At 39.3% G+C, this 25,506-nt stretch overlaps 2 protein-coding genes across 4 annotated transcripts; one reads left to right on the top strand and one right to left on the bottom strand.

Annotated features, from left to right (window-relative positions):
• Positions 1 to 255: 255 nt before the first annotated feature.
• LOC120070084 (bromodomain-containing factor 2) lies at positions 256 to 5,239 on the top strand. Of its 2 annotated transcripts, XM_039021935.1 has the most exons (8): positions 256 to 776; positions 885 to 1,279; positions 1,784 to 1,861; positions 2,447 to 2,690; positions 2,988 to 3,078; positions 3,511 to 3,646; positions 3,995 to 4,339; positions 4,805 to 5,239. In XM_039021935.1, the coding sequence occupies exons 1-8, from the start codon at positions 680 to 682 to the stop codon at positions 5,003 to 5,005; spliced, it is 1,587 nt and encodes a 528-aa protein (XP_038877863.1). In that variant the 5' UTR covers positions 256 to 679; the 3' UTR covers positions 5,006 to 5,239. The 2 variants fall into 2 exon arrangements, with proteins under 2 accessions (XP_038877863.1, XP_038877862.1); XM_039021934.1 differs by having other exon boundaries at positions 257 to 1,279.
• Positions 5,240 to 5,553: 314 nt separating this feature from the next.
• LOC120070086 (tRNA pseudouridine synthase A) lies at positions 5,554 to 24,736 on the bottom strand. Of its 2 annotated transcripts, XM_039021938.1 has the most exons (11): positions 24,307 to 24,736; positions 12,675 to 12,710; positions 9,308 to 9,364; positions 8,381 to 8,458; positions 8,099 to 8,152; positions 7,630 to 7,712; positions 7,424 to 7,523; positions 7,203 to 7,265; positions 6,853 to 7,068; positions 6,523 to 6,583; positions 5,554 to 5,870 (listed from the first exon to the last, which is right to left on the bottom strand). In XM_039021938.1, exons 1-11 carry the CDS (start codon positions 24,538 to 24,540, stop codon positions 5,761 to 5,763), a joined length of 1,092 nt encoding a protein of 363 aa, XP_038877866.1. In that variant the 5' UTR covers positions 24,541 to 24,736; the 3' UTR covers positions 5,554 to 5,760. The 2 variants fall into 2 exon arrangements, with proteins under 2 accessions (XP_038877866.1, XP_038877867.1); XM_039021939.1 differs by lacking the exon at positions 12,675 to 12,710 and having other exon boundaries at positions 24,307 to 24,731.
• Between the last annotated feature and the right edge of the window lie 770 nt (positions 24,737 to 25,506).

Genomic DNA, 25,506 nt, shown 5'->3' with positions numbered 1-25,506 from the left:
TGAACCAAACTGACAGTCAGTTGATTAGTTGCCACACACGTCAAAATGAAAATTAGTTTTCATAAAATAAAAGCCAACTGCTCAGCTTCGATATCGATTTTTTTCATAAAACTGACGATGACTAATCGATGGCACCCCCTTAATTAAAATTAAACCTTTTGATCTCTCTCTCTAGTCGTTTGTTTTGGGCTTGGGCTGGTCATATTTTAGGCTTTGTTGGGAAAGCCCAATGACATTGATTTCTTGGCTCCTCGCACTCGCAGGCACGGTACGAGTATTCCATCTCTCCTTTCGTTAGTTCGCCTGCCTGCTGTGCTGGTTCTTTTCTGTTGTTTCCAGTTCTTCCTGCTTTCCCACTACCGCGATTCCGATTCTCTTCCCGCAAAAATCCGTTATTACTCTCCCACTGTTACATCTTGCGGTTCTAATCTTCTTCACCTTCTTCAATTTCAACTTTCATTCTAGGGTTTTACTGTTTCTGAGTTGGCGGCAATTTGCTTTCCCTCTGTTCTTGTTTCTTTCTTCCCACGATCAAACGAACATCTCCATATCTTTTCTTAAATTCCCCCCCAAAGTCCCATTTTCATCATATTGAAGATTCCTGCTGTAGTGGAACACTCCCGTCATTGGTCATTGCCTTCTTGAAGATTTTGATTGAAAACAAAAATTGGGCTGAAGGATGAAGCGTAAACGAGGGAACAAGAAAAGCAAGCGTAAAGGGGATACTGAAGTAGCTGGAAAAGAAGCGGCTTCTTTAGTTACTGAGGAAAATTCAGGTTTGGAGGAGTTCGATAATGACAATGATAAGTATGATTCTGCAACGGAAGTCCGTACGCCTTCGTCCACAGGAACTGACCATCTCAATGTTGCAACCCTTAATGCAGAGGGACCGATGGACAAATCTGCAGGGAAATCATCAGTTGGACGTGTTAAAGTGAAGCTCAGGACCTCAAAAATGATGGATGCTCAGCCTAATTCTTCTGATGCGCTCACTCAAAGTGACACTGATAAGAGCAGTCTTCAAATGGGTTTAGAAAAACAAAGTGTAGTTTCCGAGAAAATGGAAGATTGTGCCAACTCGTTGCCTGAAAAGGAAACTGGTGTTTCTGGGACTACTACAACTGCATCCAAGAAACCGGGGAGCATAAAGATTAAGGCTTCCAAGAGCTCCGGAGCAAGTAATAATCCGACAATTACTGTAGTGAAGCCACAGGCTGACACTCGGATGCCTCAGCAGGATTCTCGACCTAATAAGAAAGAGCTGGATTCTGCTCTCACGGCAAGTAGTCTCTTCTTTTGCTTTCCCTTTTTCAATTTAGTGCGGGAATGATTTTGATTGTCATTTTCAAAATCACTATCAAACATGTCTTTATTCACTCAAAAGTTTAGGATTTGATTTTACACCTCAAATGTGATTTTCATACAATCAAAATGGATTTTGAATTACTAAATTCATATTTTGAGATAATTTTCAACATGACAAAAGTTGATCCAAAATACTCCCAGACATGGTCCAAGGAACTCAATTTCAATGCTAAGAAAAGGCGGTACCGATGGAGTATACATAGATTAGTTGTCTACCTGAAGGGTCAAGAGAACTTGCACAAATGGCTTCACGAACATGTAAATGAAAGAAAAACCGTAGGTACCAAAAACATGTGAAAGTATAAATCTAGTAGAAGGCCGATCATCTGTTGTATTTTTTAATGAGTATTCAAGGTTTTTGCTTGACTTCTTATGCCTGCTTAATCCACATCTTACAATGGTCTTTTCTCATATTCAGGTCATAAAGAAAGTCATGAAAATGGATGCAGCTGAGCCGTTTAATGTTCCTGTGAATCCCGTTGCTTTGGGGATACCTGTAAGTATGGATTGTTATATAAAATGCTCATTGTCTCTCTTTGTAATTTCACGTAGTTGTGTTCCCTCCAATACTACTTTACAGATCTTTTTCTTTACATATCTTCAGTCTTTACGTGGATAGGCTAGTGGAATGGAGGTTATGGCTGTGTAATTATATAAGCACTTCATGAAGGTTTTGGCTTGCTGATATTTTTAATTTTCTGAATGACTCTCCTCCCCAAATTGCAATTATTAAATTAAATAGCTTGACTGGCTGTGGGAAGCTTCATAATCAATGAGTTTGCACTGCATAATTAATTGCAGTGGAAAAATAAAGTGGGGAAGATTAGGATAAGGAGCTTCATAAGTCTCTAATTTTCGTTGTTTCGCATCTGGACCCAACTTACAGAACCGGCCCACTGGGATGGGCTAGCCGTTCCTCTGTTATGGCTGACATCATTCATAACTTGAAACGCTGTTGATATTGCATTATTATTCATTTACATTTGACTGGTTGCTTATTCATATAATGGCACCATTTTTATTACATTGCAACTGTTGTTCCCCTTCATACTTTTTAATTGATAATTTTTTTTTCCTGCAGGATTATTTTGATGTGATAGATACACCGATGGATTTTGGGACAATATGCAGCAATCTTGAAAACGGTGTTAAATATATGAATTCAGAGGATGTTTTCAAGGATGTGCGATATATCTGGGAGAACTGCTATAAGTATAATAATAAAGGTGACTATATCTTGGATCTTATGAGGAGGGTGAAGAAAAACTTTTCAAAATATTGGAGTGCTGCTGGATTGTACAATGGGCAAACTACAACAACCAATGGTGAGAATTTGGTCAACATACTGGGGTCCTATAATTCATTGGTGTTACTAAAATTATTATACTCCTTAGTTATCTCTTACTGACTAGGTGGAAATCAAATTGAATGAATTTGTTATTTCTTATAGTTGGTGATAAAATAGGCTGTGCACATACATGTCTATGTGGCATTTTTCACTGGCATAGATATGACTTCCTGCAGAGATATCTATCTATATAAGTTTTGGTGCATTTGACAACTGTGGTCGAGGGATTCTTTGCTGCATGGAATTTATGTATTTTTCTTCTTCCCCATCGCAGGTGTTGATATAAGCCAAGAGAATGGTGGAGCATCCAGTCAGGTGAGACCTCTGAAAGGCCAGTCAAAACAGAAATCGAAGAAGCGTCATGGGTATGATTCTGCAACCTGCATAAAGTTACATCAGATACAACTTTCATTTATGGCTCTTGAGTTGCACAGTAGAACAAAAATTTAACCTTTATGTTCATCGTTAGATGATGAGGGAACTGCTGGAGTGAGTTTGTTGCAATGCAACAGTCTGGATATAGGAAAATTCTCATAACGTGATAGTAGAAGGGAATTGCTGGTATAGCTACAGAAGAAGCCAAATGAGTTTAACTGAATGGAAATTTTTAACTCGGCAGTAAATTCTCTGGCTAGCTAGTTGGAAATTTACTTTTTACTTTTGAGTCTTTACCCCCATATCTGTAGTAAAGTTACTGACCTTGATGTTTGTATGGAATAGTCTCTTTATTTCTTATATGTTTCTTGAGCGTAGAACTTCTGAAGTGAGATGCAAATTGAAGTGCTTCTTTTTTGCAGAAGGCGCCATAAATCAGATTGTTTATGTGCAATATGTGTTTTAAAGCGTCGTAGGAAGGAGCGTGAAGAGACTGCTAGAATTGCTAAAGACCAAATTGGAGCTGGTAACAACCTAGCGCAAGATTTAAAGTTTGAGGTGACTTAAAAGTTTTTGGAATTTAATCAAACCTTTCTTGATGTGAAGGAAAAACCGGAACACTGTCTTATTTTTCCCAATGCAATCTTTTATATAAAATAAAAAAATTACTGGTGGGTTAATTTAAGATAAGATGTGTTGTTTCCATTTCTATTCTGGGATGAACTTTGTATTTGTGTCACCTTTGAAGAAGAGAAGCAAGTTTCAGTATCCATTTCGTGAGATCATAACAGAGATTGCATAGTCATATTCAAGCATTTGGAAAAGAATTTGATATTGATTGACATTTCTTGCTTAATGATTACTTTCTATTTATTTTTTATCCGTATGTTTTTCCTTTTTGTTAAGGAATCTTTGCGTGGGGGGGAAAGTCCTGGCAGCGTGGATTCATCATCAAATGCTGATGATTCACTAGACAATGAACTTGGTGTTGAGGAAGAAACAGGCGACGAGGTGAAAATGGATGTTTCAAAGCAACAGTTTAGCACCCCAGATGATAAGCAAGATGTAGGTGAGGAGGAAAAAGATGAAGGAAATGAAATGGGGAAGAGTATGGGCACTGATTCCAAAGGAACCGAGCAGTCGGATCGGTCAGGGGAGGATCACAGTAGACCATTGAAATCAACAATGGAGGAATCAGGTGACTTGAAAATGGAGGATGTTCAGCAAGATATTCATAATTCAGAACGGAAGGTATTTTGCTTTCATTTGTTGGCTTAAAAAACGACTATTAAACAAATCGTCATTGAACTAGGAAAGAAAAACTGGTTGAATTAATTTCAGGAATTGGTTAATCTTATTTAATTGATAGCAAACATAGCTTCCATTAAACAAAAACCAAGAAACAAAAACAAAGGGTGGACCGAGGAAGTAGAGCAAAAACAGACGGGGTATATGTTGTAATGGTGGTAAATGATATAATATTAAATTTACCAGCACTGTCAATATGCGATATAACATGATATTAGGGCGAGTGATTCATGGGTTTTATGTTCAAATCTCTACGATGTTTTTTTTCTTTTTACTTATTAGGTCTTCTACATATTTCAAGTCTGCAAGTGAAGAGAAGTGTTAGATGATATAAATATTAAATTTATCTTCATTAATCAATTTAAGTTTTTGGGTCAATCAATGATTTAACGAATGGTTTGATGGTAGGAGGTAGAAGAAAAACGAAGAAAGAAACTAAAGGCATGGGAAGAGTTGAGCATTAAAAACCCGATGGTTTTAGAGCTGTGTGGAGTCGTTTTCCCTGTGAATCCAAGATCTGTGTGGAGAGGACCCCATTCATTGCTTCCACAGCACAAAGCTTCTCGCACTAGCTCCATTCACATGGCCATAGAAGAGTTAATGAAATAGTAGCTAAATTATTGTATTAGCTGATATTGATAGGCTTTCGTATTTTGCATGTATCATAAAATTATATGACTAGGGGTAGTCAGTTGCTTTGTAATTGGCTATTGGAAAAGTGGCCTTAGAAACCTATACAATTTAGGTGAAATTTTGTTTTTAAAACAGAAATTTGTAGAAAATGTAAACAAATTCTTTATTTTCCCTATATCTAAAAACATGGTTGGTTCTAATTTAAAAACATCAAATTTGTATTGAAATTTTGAAAATTGTGTTTGACTGCAAATTTATAGCAGGGAAAGATACTTATATGCATGTGTTCGGTGAAGTCTATTCTTTAAGAGTAAAATAATTTAAATTTTTATGTTGAGGTGTGTGCTTTACCGGACGAAGGAAACCTCTTAGCTTGGCCTTAGATAATGTGTAAACTAATATAGCTCACTTAATATTCGACTCTCCTATTATAATTATAAAGTTCTCAATTATTATAGCAATAAAAACTATTTAAAAACCCTCTAAAATTTTCTATATTATTATAACACACAACACTATAATAATGAACTCAAAGTCACGAACCAAACTGGAGCTTACTTTCTAAAGAAAATTGACAGATTTGAATCGTCAAAAATATAAGAGAATAAACCCCGTACAGAATGAGATCGGGTTCAACTTCAACTCAACCATTGATTTTGAATGCCAAAATAGAGTTGCATATAAATAAATAAAATTGGAAGTGAATAGAGAAATGAATGGAGTGATTTCCTTCAGTGGGGAGCTGGCGGTAGATCATATCTGACATGGCCGAGGTAAAGTCCGCATGCAGGAGCCATTGGACTTGCCGAATTAACATTCTTCGCTTCCAAGATTCTTTCTACTGCAGTAAATAACACACCATATTATTGTTCTACCTTGAAACAGCCTATCAATAACACAAACACCATATCATTTGAATGGGGTGATTTCATGTTCTATTAATTCTAAGGGAAAAAAAACTATATTTTCTTTTTTTGGTCGTTTAGGATTAAATTTTATTTGATCCCTAAGGTTCCACTAAATATTAAGTTTAGTTTCAATTTAGTTTTTAAGTTTCAAGATGTTACAATTTTACTTTCGAAATTTGAGTTTTATTCCAAATTTATCCTTAGGTTTCAAAATTTAACTTTTAAACTCAATTTTCACTAAATACTCATTTTTTTATCTTCGGTGTTAATGTCTACTAATTAATTTAAGAGAATTAAAAAAATTATAATTAATAAGATTTAATACCAAAGGTTAAAAATGAGTATTTAGTGAAAAATTGAGATTAAAAGTGTAAAATTTGAAAATTAGGGACTAAATTAAAACAAAAATCAAACCTCGATAATAAAATTATAACATTTTGAAATTGAATGCCTAAATTTAAATCAAACTTTAAACTTAACTAAAATGCTACAGATGAAATAGAAACCAGATGAAAGACCAAAAAAAATATTCTTTTTTCAGCAAAAACTATAAGTAATCCTATATGTTGCTGCCCAGCCACATACCATCTCCTACTGTTAGATCCCCGGTACCAACCGCCTTAAGAACTCCAACCATCAGTCTCACCTGAGAAATATATATTCCAGTCCAGAAAAACGAATCAATTAATCTCATGAATAAGAAAAAGATTGTTAAAATCATTTTAATGATTCAAAACCAATTTTGATGATATAAAAATCGCACTTAAAAACGTCAAATTAATTTAGAGTGATTAAAAACGTGTTTTAGAGTGATTTAAAAAAAAAAAAAAAAAAAAAAAAAAAAAAAAAGCGATTTTAACAACTTCAGAATCACCCCAAACATGCATAAAGTCTCCGGTGTTAGTGATTTTGAACCTGATGATAAAGAAAAGAGCGTGCTCGTGCTGTCACCACAAAACAACGATGTCTTCTCCTGATTCCAAATCCAACCTCGCAAGTTTCTGAATGTGGCACTTCACTATCACCTTCTTTGCCCTGCCTTTGCTTCCGCTCCATTGATGTTGGAAAATAAGGCGTTGAAACCACCTCACAAACGTCTAGTTCATCCAGAGTTCTAATTGGTGAGTTTGCCTGCACTGCAAAATGTACATCTAAACTAATTTACATTACACCATACACTTTCAACCCTCGACCACGCCCGGGCTTTGGTTACAAACAAAATGTATAATAAGCTGGGAACATAAATAATTTTAGTATCAAGTGACCTGACAACCAGCTGCCCTGAAGGAGCTAAAATCATGATGCCCAACAAGCACTTTGCATGCATCCTGAATTCACACATTTTAATAATTTTTAGAACTCAAGGAGACGCTTGTACAAACAAATTCTGTTCAAGTTCATCATACATTCCGATAATGTTGCATCAATCCAAAATGTAAATTGATATCCACATGTTCTCCAGCATTGCATTGTTACTTGTTCATACCTGCATTGCCCCAATATTTAGTGTCTCAGACACGTGCCATGCTCGATCCTTCTCAAAGCTTGATAGAGCTTCTGGCCCAGAAACTAACCGATAAAAGTATCTGAAAATATTTCATGCTTGTTTTATAAAGGCACGTACAATTAATTCTACTATCTAATATGCAATAACGATATCTAACTACTAAAGCATGGACGGATGATACTCACGTACGCTCTTGAGCCTTATATCTAGCATGAAAATCATTGGGAACACTTCGAACATCGACTACAGTAACATCACCTTCATGTTTCTGAAATCAAAACCAATATAAAACCTCTCATTCATCATTTTCTTGGTTAAACAATTATTTAAAAAAAAAGGCTCAAGCTGGAAAACGGAAGTTATTTCTTAGATGCTCTCCTTTGAACAATGGTCAATAATAATGGTAAAAGGATATACAACAGTTTTAAATCTAAATTCAATAGAAATCTAATGGTAAAAGGGAAGATTCTTCATTCTAACGTGCTTGCAAATTCAAAAGGATTAAATTTTATAGATTGGAAATGGCAATTTTAACAAGACAATTGCATGTAGCATTGTTAAGTTAAAAATAAAGCACAAGATCATAACAACGAAAATAACAGAAACAAAAGTAGCTGAAAAAAGTGATTGGCCAGCGCCAGCGGAGAACCAAACCTGTAAGAAATGATTCACCGCCCTATGAACCACTCCTGGTTCATGAGGTGGTAACTGCATCATAGTTAGGGCAAACAAGTTAGCATCTCTGTGGCAAAGTTGAGCACCATTTCTTCAAACTTATATGTTTTCATGTATAAGGAAATGTAATCAATCACAACAATAAAGTTGATTAGTGAACTAAAGTATTCAGGGAAAATTACTCATCTAGTTGAGCAAACATTATAAGTGTACATATAAGAGGGGATGGGGATGCTGATATTCGATTATAAAGGGACAAACCACTTCTCCGGGCTTTCTTTTGCTTATGCGCTCAACATCAACATGACAAACATTTGATAAGGCATGTACTCCAGCATCCTTGATTGTACCCAAAAAAAGAAAGGAAAGTCACAACGTGAATGGAATGTCCTAATATAATTATGTTAGAAAGAAACATAGTATCACACATGGGAATTTGAATGTTAAAGAAAGCAAAAACTATTGAATTGATAAAATGTAATAAAAATATACTTGGTCTTCACAACTACAATAGTACGTGCATATGATGCAAGGTTGCAGTTCAGCAGAAAATCTCAAAGTTATTTACCCTGTACTCTTTTCTTATAAGAAACAAAATAACTTACCATATTTGTTCTAAACTAAACATAATTTATAAGAATATGGTTGGTCCATAAATTTCGAGTAGATAGAAATATTATTTTTTCTTTTGCCAACAATCAAAGTAATCAAAAGAGCAACTTCATTATGGATCCCATTCCAATTTGCACACATCAGAATAAATGAATATGTAGCAAGATGCATTGCAGAGCAAACAAGCCAGAAAAACTGCTTATCCTAAAATGCCACCATTGATTTATTTGAAAATCTAACTTAGAACAGTCGAGGCAAGTTCATTATCTCAAATGAACATACGCTCAAGAATTTCAACATTGGTAAGCGAATAGTCAAATTATAAGTTCAATTGCATATCCTTCTCTACACATATCAAAGCTAGTGGGAGAAAAACTACCAGAGAACTGAAGAATCAACAAGATAAAAGTCGTGGAACCTTGAGCGAGAACTGTCTTCAAACTACTTTTCAATTTAAATGAGGTTATATCTTCATCTGGTCTAATAATATCCCCGAACATTCTAATAACTAATAACATCAATAAGATTGTTTTTTATGACAAAAAAGAACAAATATCCAAAATAAGATAAACTTACAGTTCTGCTAGAACAAAACACTGAGACTGGTTGACCAATAAACTTCTGGAACGCTTCCTGACAAGTGTAAATTAATCATTTTGAAAGAAACGTATGTTAGGGTACCACCTAATAGGAATCAAGATCTAAAATATATTGAAATATAAAGTATGAAAAACTACAAGATAAACCAAGTATAAGGCACTTGGAACCTCTCCGCTTGAGTATGCTAACTCAAGTCCTAAGTCACTCAACTATTGCATGTCTTCCCTCAATTCCCCTCCATCTTTATAACCAAACACCTTAACCGACTACCTAACTAACTACCCCTGTACCCTTGCATTTTTTTTTCCAAATGGAAACAATGTTTTTCATTGATAAAAATGAAAAGAGACTTATGGTCGAACTACAATGAGGCATAATAAGCATATGAAACTAGAACACGAATCTACTACTTATGTGCCCTTACCAATACCATACTACTTCTACCCATAAATCCCTATTAGTTCCCTTACAACTACTACATCGTGTATTTCAGGAAATGCATCGTTCAAAAATGAATCTTACTTTTCAAATCGTTTAAATGACGAAAGGCAGAAATAGAAATAGAACTTGAGCATAAGTCCATGAAAGTTGACACTATGGTGACTTGGAAACGATATAGAAGAGTCAGAAAGTAGAGACCCTTTGTAAATTTTACTTAACGCGATATATCGGTCTAGTATTAAGATACTCAAAGGTAAATAACATGCTCAAACTTCAATGATCAAAGTTGGGCAAATAAATAGCCAACACCAAGAGTACACGTGGACTTAAACCACTTGTAACAAACTGTTTAACAAATACAAACAGAATACATGAGAAATACATCTTAATACTCCCCCTCAAGATGACATTACAATGTTAAGTACACCCATCTTGGACATTAAATGGGTAAAAGGTGAAAAGGGAAGGGCTTTTGTGAAAATATCAGCCAGCTGATGTTGAGTGCGAACAGGTAGCAGTTTTATAGCACCCTTAACAATCTGATCCCGAACAAAATGACAGTTCAACTCTATGTGCTTGGTGTGCTCATGAAATGTTGGATTGGAAGCGATATGAATGGCGATTGTACTATCACAAAATACTAATGAAAGAGATACAACAGGATCTTGCAAGTCCTTCAAGAGTTGAGTTAACCAAGTAATTTCACTAGTAGTTGCAGCTAAGGCCCGATATTCCACTTCAGCAGAGAACCGTGACACTGTTGTTTGCTTCTTGGATTTCCACCACACACGAGACTCTCCAAGAAAAATACAAAAACCAGTAGTAGATTTTCGAGAATCAAGACATGAAGCCCAATCCACATCAGTAAATACTTGTATTTGAAAACAAGATGAAGGTTTAATCAATATACCTTGACCAGGAAAACTTTTCAAATATCGTAGCAAGAAGTGAGATTGGCGAGGTTTAGCCACATATTGGCCAAGTTTATGCACTGCAAACATGGTATCAGGACGGCTGATAATAAGATATAGTAATATGCCAATGAAACGTCTGTAAGAGGAAGGATCATCTAGCAAATCTCCACTTGTAGCTTGCAATTTAGTACATGGAAACATGGGCAATGAAACAGGCTTGGAAGCCAAAAAACCAGTGCCTTCTAAGAGCTGCAGCACATAATTTCGTTGTGAAACCACAATACCTCTGGATGAATGAGCTAACTCGAGGCCAAGGAAGTAACGCAAGGAACAAAGGTCCTTTAGGTTAAAAACAGAGTCTAAATGAACTTTCAACTAATCAATATCCACAATGGATGCACCTGTGATAATAATATCATCAACATAAACAAGAAGAGCAACAAAACTCTTACTAGTGCCTCGAGTAAACAGGGAGTAATCGGACTTGGACCGAGAAAATCCAAGAAGTAATAAAGCATGTGAGAACTTATCAAACCATTAGCGAGAAGCTTGCTTGAGTCCATATGTCGACTTATGAAGCTTATAGACAAGGCGCTCCCTCTTACTAGCAATAACACTATGCTTATAGCCCAATGGTAGATCCATATAAACATCTTCAACAAGATCACCATGCAAAAACACATTATTCACATCTAACTAGACTAAGACCAATTCATAGAAACAGCTAGATTAAGAAGAACCTTCACAGTGACTAACTTAGCCACTGGAGAAAAAGTTTCGATATAATCAAGCCCTTCCTGTTTTGTATAACCTTTTGGCACAAGACGGGCTTTATACCGTCCTATAGAACCATCAGGTCTGTGCTTGATCTTGTAGACCCACTTGCATCCAATATAATGTTTGTTGGGAGGAAGAGGAATTATAGACCAAGTCTTGTTAGTTTCCATTACTAACAACTCCGTTTTCATGGTCCAACGACTATAGGGAACAACCTGATGATAATACTGACGTTCATATGTAGATGAGACACTAAGCACAAAATTGCGAAAGGGAGGAGAGAATTTTTCATAGGATAAAACTTTCTCAATAGGGAACCGAGATGAATTGTGCTGCTGTAAGGAAATACCACCATGTAACAAATTGCAATGATAATCTTGCAAATATGATGGTTGTTTTGATGTTCTAAGAGACCGACGAACTTGAGGTTGAATGACATTTTGAGGAGGCAAAACAATTTCTGATTGATTATCACTCTGAGGTTGAACAACATTATCAACAGATTGTGAAGCCAAGTCAGTAGCTTCAACATTTGTCTCAGAAATAGATGCTTCTGTAGGTATATTTCCATAATGAGGAATTCCTTGAACAACATCCTTGCGAGCAACAGAAGGAGAACCAAAAAACTCAAAAGAGTGTGGCAACACAAGTTCGGGAAAAGGATCAATAACATCCTCTGAACAGTAATAATGTGAAAAGGAAACACATTCTCGTGGAATACAATATCATGAGATACAAAAAAATGTCTTCTTCTCAATGTCATATAAACGATAACCCTTCATCCTTGGTGGATATCCCACAAAGACTAATGGAATAGCTCTAGGATGAAATTTGGATCAATGGGCTAACAATGACGAAGCAAAGTACAAGTAACCAAAGACACGAAGTGAGTTATAATCTGCATTTGTTCCATTTAAATGACTGTAAGGTGTCTTCCATCCAATGACAGGTGAAGGAGTTTACTCCTTAAGCCCGAAAGGAAGCGTGAAGACAGCAGACATCACTCTTTTGTGATATCTATTGTCCACTTACCCCAGTATACTAGATAATTCTTATAACACAAGTGTGTCTAATTTCAAAGTTAATCTGATTAATTACAACTATCTATACTAAGTAGGTTTATAACATATTTGTGATTCTTTATGAAGCCTAATAACTTTCTATCGTAGTAGGATCCAGGGTTTCGCTCCACTAGAGTGGTAGATCCTAACCTCGAGTGACATTTTCAGAACGTCATCTTCCGCTACCTGGGAGAGAGGGAAACAAAACATTGGAAAACGTAAGCTAGAAGCTCAGTGAATGGTAAGGCTTTTAAGAAATTAGGTTTTTCTTTAAGTAAATCGTTTTGAAAAAAATTTCACAAGCAACAATCATAAGCAATGTCAAGAAATAAGACATAACCACCCCAGCTTGATAGCTAAGATACGAGCGTGATCATGTGTTTCTCAAGTAGTCCAGTCCAACCCAAGACGCAAGTGCGAAAAAACAATCCCAATACCCAATATGGCCTGCCGAATGTGCACATGTCGACAAAATCCCGTTAAACGTGCTCGAGACACGCTAACATTTACCTAAGGTACAATTCCAGTTTCTAGACAAGCCTATTATCAAGCAAAAGCAAAGATACACAGTCATTCACGTAAAACAATGGAAAATCAGTAACTTACATCCGAGAGGACACATTTTCTGACCATGCCAACCTTACCAAACCATACATATATATACCATAACATATATGTATATAGGTATAACCAAAACATTCAAAAATAAAACCATTCACAGTTCAGCTGCAGGAGTTTCTCTTTCTTGAGCCTTTCCCGCTTCCCTAGGCTCCTTCCTAATTCTGAACCTATGTTAATCCTAGAATCAACTTAGAATCCCATATTCTAGGGCTAAAACAATTTTAGAATACCTTCTTGGCCTTAGCCATATCTTACCAACTCCAATAGATGTTAATCTTCATCCTAGGACAAACCAAGACAACTGTGGGCGCAAGGGGTCACTTTTTGCAGACTAATTGGTGCATGGAACTCTCTTTCAATGCAAGGCAAGCATGATCAACGCATGGTAGCCCACCATCAACGTATGGTAGCCCTCCATCAACGCATCCCCCTCCCTGAGCTCCTCAATTCTTTCCAACTTCCTCTCCATTTAAGTCTTCTTGAAGATATTTTGAGTTGTGAAATGAAATGGAGTCTTCTCAAGTATTTATAGGCATCCAAGAGGGATCCTTGTCAACCCTCCTATGCTCCAACGCATGATGACACCTCAATTGTATGGCAAGTTTATGTGTCAACCCCATGCAAAGTCCAACGCATCCCCTTTGACACCTCCTCCTTACATGCAGAGCTTAAGTGTCTCCACCATGCATAAGCCAACGCATAGCTACTTTTGAGATGTCATTCCGATCTTTTGCATGTCCTACTATGCGCCCACCTCATCCTTGGCTCGGCCAAGACTTCCCTCGGTTGAGCCACGTACCTCACTTTGTTGTCAATACATCCTTGCTCCCCAAGTTTACTCAAATCAACGCATGCTAGCTATGTTGGGCACATGGTTGCTTCACTAACCACCCTATATGCGTCCAACAAGCTCCTCCTATGCACCCAAGAGGTGATCAACGCATGGTCCCCTATCTATGCTCCCATCTTGCCTCTTATCTCATAGCTTATGTAACGTCCCAGAAGCTAGGTAAATTTAAATTAATTCATGAAATTATTCGTTTCTTTTAATTTAAGGCCAAAGTTTAGGCAATTAAATAATTTGTTTGTGGTTTGAGTTTTTTTTTTTTTTTTGGGGGGGGGGGGGAATAGGGGTTATATTTATTTATTTCTTTTTATTTTTTTTTGTTTTGTTTTGCCTTTTCTTAAAAGAATTAGGGCTAAGGGTTTGGTTATTTAAAAAGGGGACCTCGAGATGCATGAAGTAAAACAAACAAAGGAAAAAGTGGGAAATCTTCTTCTTCTTCTCCCAGCCGGTTTTCTTCTTCCAGCCGTGCAAGGAGTCCGCCACCTAGTCATAGCTGTCGTCGATCGCACACCAAAAGGCGTCGCATCGTCGACCCGAAGCCGCGTTCGTCCAACCACCGCCAACGCCACACGTCCCTGCTTCAGTTTGCCATTCCAGACGTTCGCCGCGACTACCTTTGTCGACTTCGGTCAGGTCCGCTGTCGCCGTGAAGACGCGAGCCACGCCATCCGCAGCCGTCCTCAGCTGCGTTCTATCGTCTTCGTCAAGGCCATCGACACCCACGGCAGTGTCGTCCATACACGTCGAGCCTGCTCATGTGGCCTTTATTCGCGTACTGTGGGGTAAGAACTTGGTTGTTTTGGTCAGTTCTTTTGAGGTTTCTTGAAAGATCTTGACTATTTAGTGAAATCTTGGCTTGACGATTGGTCCAATTTTGAATCAGGAGACTGAAGTGGAGGTTCTAAGGCATTGTAGCAACCGCCAAAGCCTTCATTGGTTATTTTTGGCAAGTTTTGGGGGTAAGTTATGTGAGGATTGCTAAATTAATTTGTTTAGATTTTGGGGATTCGCGTCCCAAATTGAACTGTGTGTTTGTGGTTGGTGTCAGGGGCTTTGACTCAAGCCTTTGCTAATTTAGGAGGGAGATTCAGCTATTCGTTTTCTTTTGCGTGGGCCTAAACCCAAGGTAAGCGATTTACTAACGGTTTGCCCTTGAACCTAAGTATGCGTACCACTGGTTCTAATTGGAATGTAATATTTTGATATGTCTGTAAATAGATGGATGAATGGTGAACGATTATGTAGTCTTGGCATGATTTATGACGTTGTATGAATGCTTATGTCTGTATGAGATTGCAGTGACTGTTAGCGTTTCCATTGGGCTATGCACATCACATGTTGTGAGCCTTCGGGCCCACACCCTATGCTTATGTACGGTGTCCTTTTGGGACCACCAATTATGTTTATGTTAGTACCCACCGAGGTCACTACTTATGAAAGCGTGTCTTCGGGTTCACCCCTTATGTCTATGTCTATGATGCTACTGTGCACCTGTGTCCCGATGGGAAGGCTAACAGATCACTAAGTGGGCCCAGTAGTGGGTCGCTTACTGAGTATACATATATACTCACCCTTTTTTTTTCCTCTCGTGTTTTTCAGATAAGGGCAAAGATAGACCGGTGCATGACAAGAGATATCTGTGACCTGGCCATTTGGACGAATTATTGCTTCCGCACTTAGGTTTCATTTACTAGTGTCTGGTTTAGGAGTCAGACATTTTAAAATCCTATGAAATATTCCTTGATTTCATTTATTTATTTATTTAATTGTTATTTATTTTAAAGTTGGGTTAGGGGTACCCCAAACGGTATTTTCAGGATTTCTCTTCTTTATTTATTTGAGCTTTATTTAATAAAATAAAAATTTTATCTCTTTTGTTTAATTATTCTTCGAGAAATGTAATGCACAGCCTATGCATGCATAGATTAGCGTCCTAGAAACATACTAGAAATTTGGGTCATTACAGTTGGTATCAGAGGATAAGTTTTAGGTTCTGTAGACTGACTTACATCGTGAGTCCAAACTGTTCCTTATGGCCACAAATGGATCTCTGGTCATCGCCAGGTATGTCATTTAAAGTTCTTTAGGGAATTATGTATGAAATCTTACCTGTTGTGCAGTCATTTGATGGTTTATCCTGCTAGCGTTTAATTAAAGCGTTACGTGTGGTTATCAGGTATGGCACCACGAACTAGAGGAAGGGGCAGTCAGGGTAAGAAAGTAGTTAGGGAGCAGGACCCTGACATACAAGATTCTGAGGTACAGAGCCAAGAAGTGCGGGACCCGCCACCTCATGACCCTTCTGGGTCAACCTGGCAATAGGGGTAATAGACCAAGAAGCGAGCCTCAACCCTGACCGTGCCCCCGCCAGGGACTGTTCCTCAGAAATTCAGTAGGAGTTACGCCTGGCCTACATTATGGATGTCGTCACACAAGCCAGTAGTTACGGCACTAAGGATATGGTTGCCGGCAAGATAGCTCAGCAGCATATCGCAGCAGGTGCCCATCCCTCGGTCAGTCCCGTTCCACAAGTTCAAATCAAGATAGGCCCGAACCGGACTGTGGTAGGCCCTTCCTGGAGGTCAGATATCTACGTACTTCAAGAAGTATGGATCCCCGATGTTTTACGGGTCCTGAAAGACCACAAACGCGAGTTTTGGTCCACTGAGGGGATTTTTCAGTAACTGAGGTGTCCAAGGAGCAGAATAGCTGCAGTGTTCCGTTTGTCTCTCAACGATAATGTAAGCTACTGGTAGCGCCACGTGAAAGTGATTAGAAGTCGTGGGGCCAAGCCACGTGGGACCAGTTAAAGAGGGGTTTTACGAGAAGTATTTCTCTGCTCACGTGAGGTACAACAAGCAGTCTAAGTTTATGAATCTGAAGCAGGGGACCATGACAGTAGAGGAGTATGAGAAGAGTTTGACAGGCTGTCTTGCTTCGCTCTTGATCTAGATGTCTTATGAAGCAAAGAGGGCTGAAAGATTTGTGTAGGGACTTCGAGATGGGGTGCGAGGTATTGTGCAAGCTCTTGGGCCTCCCACCTATGCAGCAACATTCTGAGCAGCAGCACATGTGGGCTGTCCCTCAGGGATAGAGTTCCTAAAGTCCTTGATGGAAGAACCTGCCCTAGATCAGAAGATGAAAGTTGACCAGAAATCACCGGGGCCTCCGTAGAAGGTTTAGAGCATAGACAGGTAGCTAGGACACATCCAACAGCAAGCTACTGCTTCAGAAGGATTCTGAAGGGATAGATCGGTGTGCAAGTTGTGTGGGAAGCATCATCGGGGACGCTGTCTGATTGGCACAGGGACTTGCTTCAGATGTAAGCAGGCAGGACATACGGCGAACCAATGCCCTAGTAGTGGTTCTGAGAGTGTAGGGGATCAGCCCCCGAGTTCGCATCAAGGTAGTTCAAACCAACAACAACAGCACGATCGGGTCTATGCCATCAACTGTCAAGAAGCTGAGCATTCTAGAACAGTAGTGACAGGTACGCTCCCAATCTTGGGGCACTATGCTTTGGTATTATTTGACTTTAACTTGTCTCACTCTTTCATTTCATTGTTATTCGTAAAGTATGCTATGCTAGTTTTAGAACCCTTGGGTTATGTTTTATCAGTATTTACACTGTCAAGAGAAATTATGATAGCAAGTGAAAAGATAAAAGCGTGTCAGTTAGAAATAGCGAATCGCACCCTTGATGTGACTCTAATAGTGACAGACATGCATGACTTTGATGTGATTTTGGGCATGGATTGGTTGGCTGCCAACCATGCTAACATAGATTGTTCTCGTAAGTAGGTGATTTTTAACCCCTCTAGGGAAGCCAGTTTTAAGTTCAAGGGGGTCAGGACGGTAGTTTTGCCCAAGGTGATTTCAGCTGTAAAGGCCAAGAGGTTGATTAACCAAGGTGTCTGGAGTATCTTGGCTAGCGTAGTTGACACTACAGAAACCGAGATTGCTCTAACCTCTGAACCAGTTGTGAGAGATTATCCCAATGTGTTTCCAAAAGAACTTCCAGGGTTGTCTCCACCAAGGGAGATTGATTTTGCGATCGAGCTGGAGCCAGGCACTATTCCCATATCCAAAGCTCCGTACAGAATGGCTTCGACCGAATTGAAAGAACTGAAGGGCCAATTGCAGGAACTGCTTGATAAAGGGTTCATACAACCCAGTGTTTCTCCGTAGGGAGCACCAGTATTGTTTGTGAAGGAAAATGATGGATCGTTACACTTATGCATAGACTACAGGGAATTGAATAAGGTGACCATCAAGAACAAGTACCCACTTCCTAGGATCGATGACCTGTTTGACCAGCTACAGGGTGCTACCATATTTTCCAAGATTGACCTATGGTCAGGTTACCACTAACTGAGGATAAGGGACAGTGATATCCCGACGACTGCGTTCCGATCCAGATACAGACATTACGAGTTCATTGTAATGTCTTTTGGTTTGACCAATGCTCCAGCGGTATTCATGGATTTGATGAACAGGGTGTTTAGGGATTTCTTGGACACATTTGTAATTGTTTTTATTGATGACATCTTGGTCCATTCCAAGACTGAGGCAGAACACGAGGAACATCTTCAGAAAGTCCTAGGAACGCTGAAGGAAAACAAACTGTATGCAAAGTTTTCTAAGTTCGAGTTCTGGCTACAAAAGGTGTCCTTTCTTAGAAACGTAACGTCGAAGGACGGGATTTCAGTAGATCCAGCTAAGATTGAGGCCGTTACAAATTGGCCCCACCCTACAACGGTCAGCGAGGTGCGCAGTTTCCTGGGGTTGGCTGGGTACTATCGTAGGTTTGTAGAGAATTTCTCTAGCATGGCCACACCGTTGACTCAGTCTCTTATACACATCTAGATGTGTATAAGAGACAGGGTGCGCAGTTTCCTGGGGTTGGCTGGGTACTATCGTAGGTTTGTAGAGAATTTCTCTAGCATGGCCACACCGTTGACTCAGCTAACCAGGAAGGGAGCTTCGTTTGTTTGGAGCAAAGTTTGTGACGACAGTTTTCAGGACCTCAAGCAGAGGTTGGTTTCAGCACTGGTTCTCACGGTACCAGATGGCTCCGGGAATTTCGTGATCTACAGTGATGCTTCTAAGAAGGATTGGGGTTGTGTGCTTATGCAGCTTGGTAGAGTGGTCACCTATGCCTCCTGCCAATTGAAAAACCATGAGCGAAACTATCCTACTCACGACTTGGAACTGGTAGCGGTGATGTTTGCCCTGAAGATCTGGAAGCACTATTTGTATGAAGAAAGGATCTAGGTTTTCACCGACCACAAGAGTCTGAAATACTTCTTCACCCAGAAAGAGAGAAACATGAGGCAGCGCAGGTGGCTCAAGTTAGTAAAAGATTACGACTGCGAGATCCTCTACCACCCAAGTAAGGCGAATGTGGTGGTTGATGCCCTCAGTCGAAAGACCGCTAATTCGGCCACCTTGATCACTAGGCAGGTTCAGTTGTGTAAAGATCTGGAACGAGCAGAGATTGCGGTGGCAGTGGGGGAAGTCACTTCGCAGCTAGCCCAATTGACAGTACGACCAACCTTGAGGCAGAGGATTATTGTTGCACAGCAGGGTGATCCGGACCTTGTTCAGAAATGTCATCAAGTAGGGTCAGGCCAAGCCAGTGAATTTTCTGTATCGGTGGACTAGGGCCTCCTATATCAAGGACGGTTATGCGTACCTACAGATGATGGCCTGAAGGGGGAATTGTTGACAGAAGCTCACAACTCCCCATTCTCGATGCATCCAGGCAGTACCAAAATGTACCAAGATTTGAAGCGGTATTACCGATGGCCCAATATGAAAAAGGAGATAGCTGACTATGTCAGCAGATGTTTAGTCTATCAACAGGTGAAGGCCCCAAGGCAGAAGCTAGCGGACTTGCTATAGCCATTGGATGTGCCAGAATGGAAGTGGGAGAGTGTGTCCATGGATTTCATTACGGGTTTGCCCAGGTCAGTGAAGGGCTTCTCAGTGATTTGGGTTGTGATAGATAGGCTCACCAAGGTGGCACATTTTATTCCAGAGAAGCCCACGTATGTGGTGAGTAAATGGGTTGAGCTATACATGAAGGAGTAAGATTGCATGGTGTGCCAGTGTCAATTGTGTCCGACAGGGACCCTCGTTTCATCTCCAATTTTTGGAAAAGCCTCCAGGCAGCCTTAGGGACGCGGTTAAACTTCAGTACAGCCTTCCACCCCCAGACGGATGGGCAAATAGAACGCTTGAATCAAACGTTGAAGGACATGTTGCGCGTTTGTGCATTGGAGTTCTCAGGAAGTTGTGACTCCCACTTGCATATGGCAGAGTTTGCTTATAATAATAGCTATCAGGCTACCAATAGAATGTCGCCATTTGAAGTTCTTTACGGTAGAGGTTGCAGGTCTCTTGTTTGCTAGGGTGAGGTTGGGGAGAGAAAACTGATGGGAACTGAGTTAATGGAGATGACAAATGAAGCTATGCAGAAGATCAGGGCTCGAATGCTAGCAGCGCAAAGTAGACAGAAAAGTTACGCTGATGTTAGGCGTAAAGATCTTGAGTTNGAATGCTAGCAGCGCAAAGTAGACAGAAAAGTTACGCTGATGTTAGGCGTAAAGATCTTGAGTTTGAGGCAGATGACAAAGTGTTACTGAAAGTCGCGCCAATGAAGGGTGTCCTAAGATTCGGAAAGAAGGGTAAGCTAAGTCCACGTTTTGTAGGGTCATTCGAGATCTTGGAGCGAGTTGGCCCAATAGCTTACCATTTGGCTTTGCCACCGTCTCTCTCCACGGTCCATAATGTTTTTCATGTCTCTATGCTGAGGAAGTATTTAACAGACCCATCTCATGTGGTGGACTTTGAGCCCTTGCAGCTGAATGAAAACTTAAGTTACGAAGAGAAGCCTGCGCGGATTGTGGCCAGGGAGGTGATGAAAACTTAAGTTACAAAGAGAAGCCTACGCGGATTGTGGCCAAGGAGGTGAAAGTTTTGCGCAACAGGGAGGTGCCACTAGTGAAGGTTTTGTGGCATAATCATCAGTTTGAGGAAGCAACTTGGGAACGAGAGGACGAGATGAGAACACTACATCCAGAGCTCTTCTAGGACTAGAACTTTCGAGGACGAAAGTTTCTTAAGGAAGGAAGGTTGTAACGTCCCGGAATCCAAGTAAATTTAAATTAGTTCATGGAATTATTCGTTTCTTTTAATTCAAGGCCAACGTTTAGGCAATTAAATAATTTGTTGGTGGTTTGAGTTTTTTTTTTTTTTTTTGGGAAAAGGGAAATTGGGGGTTGTTATATTTATTTATTTATTTTTATTCCTTTTTTGTCCTGTTTTGCCTTTTCTTAAAAGAATTAGAGTTAAGGGTTCGGTTATTTAAAAAGGGGACCTCGGGATGCGTGAAGTAAAGAAAAAAAAAAGGAAAAAGGGGAAATCTTCTTCTTCTTCTCCCAGCCGCACGAGCCTTCTTCTTCCAGCCGATTTTCTTCTTCCAGTCGCGTGAGGAGTCTGCCACCTAGCCGTAGTCGTCGTCGATCACGCACCAGAAGGCGTCGCCGTTCGTCGCCGACCCGAAGCCGCGTTCGTCCAGCCGCCGCCAATGCCACGCGTTCCTACTTCAGTTTGCCGTTCCAGACATGCGCCGCGACTGCCTCTGTCGACCTTAGTCAGGTCCGCTGTCACCGTGAAGACACGAGCCACGCCATCCGCAGTCGTCCTCAGCTACGTTCTACTGTCTTCGTCAAGGCCGTCCACACCCGCGGCAGTGGTCGTCCGTACAGCATCGAGCCTGCTCGTGTGGCCTCTGTTCGCGTATTGTGGGGTAAGAACTTGGTTGTTTTGGTTAGTTCTTTTGAGGTTTCTTGAAAGATCTTGGCTATTTAGTGAAATCTTGGCTTGACGATTGGTCCAATTTTGAATCAGGAGACTGAAGTGGAGGTTCTAAGGCGTTGTAGCAGCCGCCAAAGCCTTCATTAGTTATTTTTGGCAAGTTTTAGGGGTAAATTGTGTGAGGATTGCTAAACTAATTTGTTTAGATTTTGGAGATTCGTCCCACAAATTGAACTGTGTGTTTGTGGTTGGTGTCATGGGCTTTGACTCAAGCCTTTGCTAATTTAGGAGGGAGTTTCAGCTATTCGTTTTCTTTTGCGTGGGCCTAAACCCAAGGTAAGTGATTTACTAACGGTTTGCCCTCGAACCTAAGCATGCATACCACTGGTTCTAATTGGAATGTAATATTTTGACTTGTCTGTATGAGATTGCAGTGACTATTAGCGTTTCCATTGGGCTATGCTATGCACATGTTGTGCGCCTTTAGGCCCACACCGTATGCTAATGTACGGTGTCCTTTTGGGACCACCACTTACGTTTATGTTAGTACCCACCGAGGTCACTACTTATGAAAACGTGTCTTCGGGTTCACCCCTTATGCCTATGCCTATGATGCTGTTGTGCACCCATGTCTCGATGGGAAGGCTAACAGATCACTGAGTGGGCCCAGTAGTGGGCCGCTTACTAAATATACATATATACTCACCCTTTTTTTTTCCTCTCGTGTTTTTCAGATAAGGGCAAAGATAGACTGACGCATGACAAGAGAAATCCATGACCTGGCCATTTGGACGAATTATTGCTTCCGCACTTAGGTTTCATTTACTAGTGTCTGATTTAGAAGTCAGGCATTTTAAAATCCTATGAAATATTCCTTGATTTCATTTATTGATTTATTTAATTGTTATTTATTTTAAAGTTGGGTTAGGGGTACCCCGAACGGTATTTTTAGGATTTCTCTTCTTTATTTATTTGAGCTTTATTTAATGAAATAAAATTTTTATCTCTTTTGTTTAATTATTCTTCGAGAAATGTAATGCCAAGCCCATGCATGCATAGAGTAGCGTCCTAGAAACATACTAGAAATTTGGGTCGTTATAGCATAGCTTCTTCCTTTTGCTCATAACTAGAGTATGCACCCAACCTACACTTCTCCTCCTAGGTATGCGCCCAACTAGGGTTCTTGAGCTTCCTTGCTTGCTCCTCATAGACCCAAAAAATGGAATCCATAAGGCCCCCTATGCGCCAACCCTAACCCCTAGGCGTCCATCTTTCTTCTTCTTCCTTCTTCCTTGGTTTTTATCTTCTTGTCAAAGCATAGCTTCCTTTCACACTCAAAGGCATAGCCATGTATCCTTTTTGCCTTACTTTCCTCCAAGCATGCGCCCACTTCCTCCCTTGGTGGTGCATAGTTCAACGCGTGGTCTTCCAACACAACCACTTCTTTCCTCAGGTTTTCACTTAATCCCAACCATCTCACAACAACACTTCCTATGCGTCCAAAATCCCAAGGGGAATCACCCATAATGTCCAACCCTACCCTTGTATGCGTCCAAGTCTTCCTTCTTTTCCCAGAATATGTTTCACTTGTCTTATCTAATGTTAAGCCCGTACTCCTCATATCCTTGGTACTTGGTAAATTTTTCACTTTCCTAGACCAATTTGGAGTTCCTCCAAGTCCACATCCCAGTTTGAACACTTGGCTAAATCCCCTTCTATGCTATGAGTTCATAGCATAGTTTACATACTTAGTCAAAATCCTACTCCAAACTACTGTGCCTCCAATACTTAGAAATTTCCTTAGGTACTTTTACTTCTTCCAAGGCATAGTTTTAGATACTTAGGTATCTTTTCCTTCCAAGGCTTGAATTTTGAGTTTCTCTCTCTGCCTAAAGAATCTTGTGAAGGTTCGGATGTTACACTGTTAACACACATTCTCCCTAAAATCAAAATGAGATAGAAACTCTAGACTTATATCGAAATACCTTTATATGAGCATTGTACTGATTTTCCACAAAGGTAAAAACTGAGGACCAATCCGCAATGCATGACTTATGTCGCATAAGAAATTCCATATTAAGACACTCAAAAGTAAATAACATGCTCAAACTTCATTGATCAAAGTTGGGCAAATAAATAGCCAACACCAAGAGTACACGTGGACTTAACCCACTTGTAACAAACTGTTTAACAAATACAAATAGAATACGTGAGAAATACATCTTAATATCTAGATATTTCACATTTATTGCCAATGATTACTAAAACAAAAAAAAAACAAAAAAACAAAAAAAAAAACAAAAAAGGAGAGGAAAAAAGGAGCCATGTAAATTGTAAAAGTTCATCTTCCTTTTGGTCTCGTCTCTCAAGGCACAGATTGTCAAAACATCTAAACCAGCTAAACAGAGCGCCGATACAAAGAAATTGCGTCCCATTTCAAAGAGTTTCATTGATTAAGAAGCAAATGCAGTGTAAAGACAAATGGGAAAGTACCTCAAGCGCCCCAACCACCGTACGACAGTTCGGCTGCTGCTGAGAACCAGAAAAACGAGTTCCAATATACTCGACGGCGACAAGGTAGCGTTGGATTCCAGGGTTTCGGTTCATAGTTTCTGCTTCCTCCTCGTGGCGGTTGAGAACTTCGTCCGTGGTCTTTCCAATTTTCAAGGGCCTTTGAGGTGATGAGTCGATACTGAATTCTAGCCCATGCTTCTGGTTTTCCGTCATTTAACTTCGCCACTCCTGCCGAGATTATTGGAATCGGACACTGAATCCAAAGCTTAAGAAATGTAGCAAAATTGTTCCAGTGTTGGTTTAAAGCATTGTAGAGGTGAAAGACGAGTGTTTGATTGAACTTTTTGCAAGAAGTTACCTCGTCACTGCCAGAGGTAGATAGTGGGAGTTTGCTTTGCTAGGTCGTACACTGAAAATTGGCCCGTTTGTGAAGGCCCAAATGATTTTTTGCTTTTTCACCATAAAATTTAATGGCTATTCAACGAAATAAGAGATGAGATAGAAATGATATTCTATCACACAAGTTTTTAATATCGAGAATGAAAATATCTTATTTTAAAATATTTCATATTTCTATTAATGAAGGTTTTTATAATCATTTAAATAATTTTTAATGGGTTTTTTCTCTCTCTTACTTTTTATCTTTTCATGTTATTTGTTTATTTTCCTTGTTGATATTGGTTAATTTATTTAATTTTTATAAATATGCTTAAATTAAATTTATATTTGACATATATAATTAATTTTATTAATAATAATACTAATATAATAATTTATTATATTGTTATGAATTAATATGAAAAAAACCATCATCTTTTATTAAAAAAAATATGAATAACCATAATTATATTTGATTAAATCCCTTTTTATTGGTGTTCGCACGAGATTTTAAAAGAAATTTATTTCGTGGAACATGAACTTTGTATTTGTATTAATTTTGTGAAAAGTGAGTACAATCTCTAGTACATAATATTTTGATGCTTTCAAAATAAACTATAGTCTTTAAGTTGTTGATCTTCTTGGATGATCGACCATTTGACTTATTGATCTTCTTGGATGATCGGCCTTTACGCTTGATGATCTTCTTGGATGACCAGCCTTTGGGTTTGTTGTTCTTCTTGGACGATCAACCTTTGGGCTTGTTGATCTTCTTGGATGATCAATGTTCGCACAAGGCTT

This window comes from Benincasa hispida, unplaced genomic scaffold, assembly GCF_009727055.1.
Source record: "Benincasa hispida cultivar B227 unplaced genomic scaffold, ASM972705v1 Contig887, whole genome shotgun sequence".
Classification (NCBI taxonomy): Eukaryota; Viridiplantae; Streptophyta; class Magnoliopsida; order Cucurbitales; family Cucurbitaceae; genus Benincasa; species Benincasa hispida.
This window is presented reverse-complemented; position numbering and strand designations above follow the sequence as displayed.